Source organism: Arachis ipaensis, chromosome B07 (genome assembly GCF_000816755.2).
Source record: "Arachis ipaensis cultivar K30076 chromosome B07, Araip1.1, whole genome shotgun sequence".
NCBI lineage: Eukaryota > Viridiplantae > Streptophyta > Magnoliopsida > Fabales > Fabaceae > Arachis > Arachis ipaensis.
The window spans coordinates 5,055,497-5,057,172 of record NC_029791.2 but is presented as its reverse complement, the minus strand read 5'-3'; the positions used below and the strand labels follow the sequence as shown (position 1 = coordinate 5,057,172).

The 1,676-nt window shown below is 29.4% G+C and overlaps 1 protein-coding gene across 1 annotated transcript; it reads left to right on the top strand.

Annotated features, from left to right (window-relative positions):
• LOC110264810 lies at window positions 785-1,504 on the top strand. Its single transcript, XM_021107089.1, has one exon. The coding sequence runs from the start codon at window positions 987-989 to the stop codon at window positions 1,305-1,307; it is 321 nt and encodes a 106-aa protein (XP_020962748.1). The 5' UTR covers window positions 785-986; the 3' UTR covers window positions 1,308-1,504.

Genomic DNA, 1,676 nt, shown 5'->3' with positions numbered 1-1,676 from the left:
ATCTACATATTTAATTAGGTTTTCCACAAATTAAAGTTGATAAATAAAATAAAATAAAATAAAATAAAGTATTTGAGGGTTATGTTCCTTAGTGGAGCAATAGTACACACATTTGACATACCCACCACCACATGGGTCTCCATCACAATTTTGGTACCTCTATTGACTCTACCATTTGTGGGGATCACACCAAAGAAAAAGTAGAAAAACTACTTTGCATTATTTTGATTATTAATTAATTGATCTTTCTAGTAAAACAACTAAAAACCAATATATATAGATAGATAATATTTGTGATCATCATCTACGGTTATGATTGTATGATGAAGTTTTTAATCAAATGATTGATTATGATACCCAATTCCGATAAGATCTGAAGCAACAACTTAACTTTATTTTTTAGTGATCAAAGGCAATTCAAGTGATGAGGGGACCCTTAATAATCAAGTTGCATACCTGAATGATCAATTCTATCTCTAGTGTTAAAAAGCTATACCTTCAAATTCCTTCTTTTTATTTGATTCATTCACTTTTATTATTATTATTATAATTAATTAATTAATTAATTAATTATAATAATAATAATAAAAGTGAATGAATCAATTTATTTAATTAATTAATGTACAAAAATATGAGAACATGTGTGGCATTTTAACATAAAAAGGTCAACTTTTTTGTACAATTAGGCAGCTTTGTCGGCAAGTTGGGCTTAATAGGCCCCACATTTTGATTAATGGGAAAAGAAGAAATGTTTGCAATTGATCCTAGTTGCCACTTTAAAACTCAAAGGCACCAACAAGCTTTTTTTTGTGTGAGATAAACACAAGCACTAGTAAGTAGTACAACATTATTCTATATCCTTTGAACCCTTTGAACTTCTCTTTTAAGAGTTCAAAATCCTACTAAATACTAAACAAGAGCTCTACACCATATAGTACAACATTTATTGTACACATATTCGTAGAATTTAGGGTTTAGGATATAAGATGTGGCGCGTTTTGGCCGCTGTGGCGAGAAATCTCCAGAGTACGAAAAAGAGTTCGAAAGTGGCCGATGAGAGCATGTTTGAGGGCGCGAATGGAGTTGAGATTCATGTTTTTGGACATGAAAATGGAAGAAGAGGGCATGGTGGATTCTCAATTATACATAGCATACTTCAAGCACCAATTTCAATACTATCATGTGTTTCTCATCCTAGGGTTAATGGTTCTGATGGGATTTGGGTTACTACTGGTGAATTCTCTCAGATTTCTGAGATGAATCATCTCATGGTAAGTGATAGCATGAGATATGCAATTTTGATGTAGGGGAAAAAAAAGAAAGAAAAAAAAAAAGATGTGAATATAGTAGCTTAATTAATAATTGTTGTGTTCTTATCTTCCTCTCTTTTGTCCCTACTTTTTTTTTCTTATTTTCTTTTTCTTGTTTTTGTTATAATTAGGAAGATATATGAAATACTTAATTAAGGTGATTGAATATTTGAATATATGTTATTATAGAAAAATTATTGCTTGTTTTTCTTGCTATTAGATGTAGAAGTATACACCATTGTTCATTAATAAAAAGGTATATATATGTTTGGAAATTAAATGAAGTTCTCTCTTCTTCCATTTCTTAATTTATATTTATCTTTCTTAATATTAATGCACATATTTGTTTTTCTCAAATTATAAATA